The sequence below is a fragment of the Corapipo altera genome, unplaced genomic scaffold (assembly GCF_003945725.1).
Source record: "Corapipo altera isolate COAL_440 unplaced genomic scaffold, ASM394572v1 59426, whole genome shotgun sequence".
Taxonomy (NCBI): Eukaryota; Metazoa; Chordata; class Aves; order Passeriformes; family Pipridae; genus Corapipo; species Corapipo altera.
Genome location: NW_020891361.1, coordinates 1 through 1,405, shown reverse-complemented (window position 1 = coordinate 1,405; position 1,405 = coordinate 1). Strand labels below are relative to the sequence as shown.

The following is a 1,405-nucleotide window of genomic DNA, read 5'->3' as shown; positions in this document are numbered from 1 at the left end:
GAGGGACGGGGGAGACACTGGGCTCAGCTGGGGGGCACTGGGAGGGAGGGCAGAGGGCTTGGAGGACATTGGTAGGGATTGGGATGGCACTGGGAGGGACTGGGAAGAGAGTGGGGGAGAAGGGGCTGGGCTGGGGGGACACTGGGGAGAGAGTTGGGAGATGTGGGAGTGAAGTGAGAACGACTGGGAATGGACTGAGAGGGTCTGGGAGTGGAGTGACGGGGACTAGGAATTACTGGGAATGACTGGTGTGGACTGGGAAGGAAGCGCTCGGGACTGGGAGGCTGAGTCGCGGTGAGGGAAGTCTTTGGTTTGGGTCTGCCTGGCAACTGGAGCGTCATCAGAGAGACGCGCTGGGATTGGCTGAGGGGCGTGAGATCGGTGGCCCCAGCGGGATGGAGGCACGGGATGGGATGGACTGGGAGAGACTGGGATGGACTGGGATGGACTTTGAAAAAGTGGAATGGACTATGAGAGAGTAGGGGGCATTGGAAGGACTGGGAGAGACTGGAAAGAACTGGGAAGGGGCAAAAGGCCAAGGGAAGGGCACAGGGAGGGCTGAGGGGTCTGGGGTGATTCCCAGGGAGGGTTTGAGGGGCTCCAGGGTCATTCCTGGGGCAGGACCTGAGGGGACCCGCTCTGCCCCACGCTCACCTCTCCTCTCCACACTGAACGGAGCACCAAGTTTGTAGTTGTGCCGGCAGAGCCTGTCCACTTCAACGCGTTCGTACTCCAGAATTTCGGGATTGTTGTTCCATTGCCTGGCCCAGAATTCTCCATATGGGGTGTCCCCCACAAAGACCCCCACATCGCTGTCGAAGTGCACGTACTGCTCCCGGTTGTAGATGAGCCTCTCCACGAACCTCACCCGCTCGGTGCCATTGATGAAGTGACACTCGCCCTTTCCCATCCACTGGAACACCCCTGTGTGTGCAGGACGCGGGTCAGGGGGTGCCCCGTCCCCCCATCATCCCCCAGCCCCCCACAGCAGGTTGAGAGCTCAGGGGGCCACCCCGGACCCCCCTTTCCCACCCCCCTCTGCCCCACGGATGCCCCAGCACCAGCTCTTGGCTGGGGGGGAACCCCCCCATCAGCCCCCCGGGGATGGACAGGGGGGTTGGGGACCCCCCCACTGCGGATCCGACCCCCCCAGAGCCCCAGGGAACCGCTCCAGGGCTCAAGGGACACCCAGGGACCCCCAGGGCACCCCTCTGCCTGCTCTCCCACACCCCCTTGCCCCGCTCTCCCACCCCTTTCCCACCGTCCCCACAATCCCCAGACCCCCCGACCTCACTTTGGGGCTCCCACTTCCCTCCTACTCACTCCGAGCCTTCCAACCCCCCTCCCACTCACTTTTCGGGCTCCCACCCCCTCTTTTCTCCCCTCTTTCCCCCACTTTCCCACC

The 1,405-nt window shown here is 63.6% G+C and overlaps 1 protein-coding gene across 1 annotated transcript; it reads right to left on the bottom strand.

Moving 5' to 3' along the window:
- Nucleotides 1-23: 23 nt before the first annotated feature.
- LOC113942549 (class II histocompatibility antigen, B-L beta chain-like) lies at nt 24-957 on the bottom strand. Its single transcript, XM_027633656.1, has 2 exons — nt 655-957; nt 24-37 (listed from the first exon to the last, which is right to left on the bottom strand). The coding sequence occupies exons 1-2, from the start codon at nt 908-910 to the stop codon at nt 24-26; spliced, it is 270 nt and encodes an 89-aa protein (XP_027489457.1). The 5' UTR covers nt 911-957.
- Nucleotides 958-1,405: the final 448 nt, after the last annotated feature.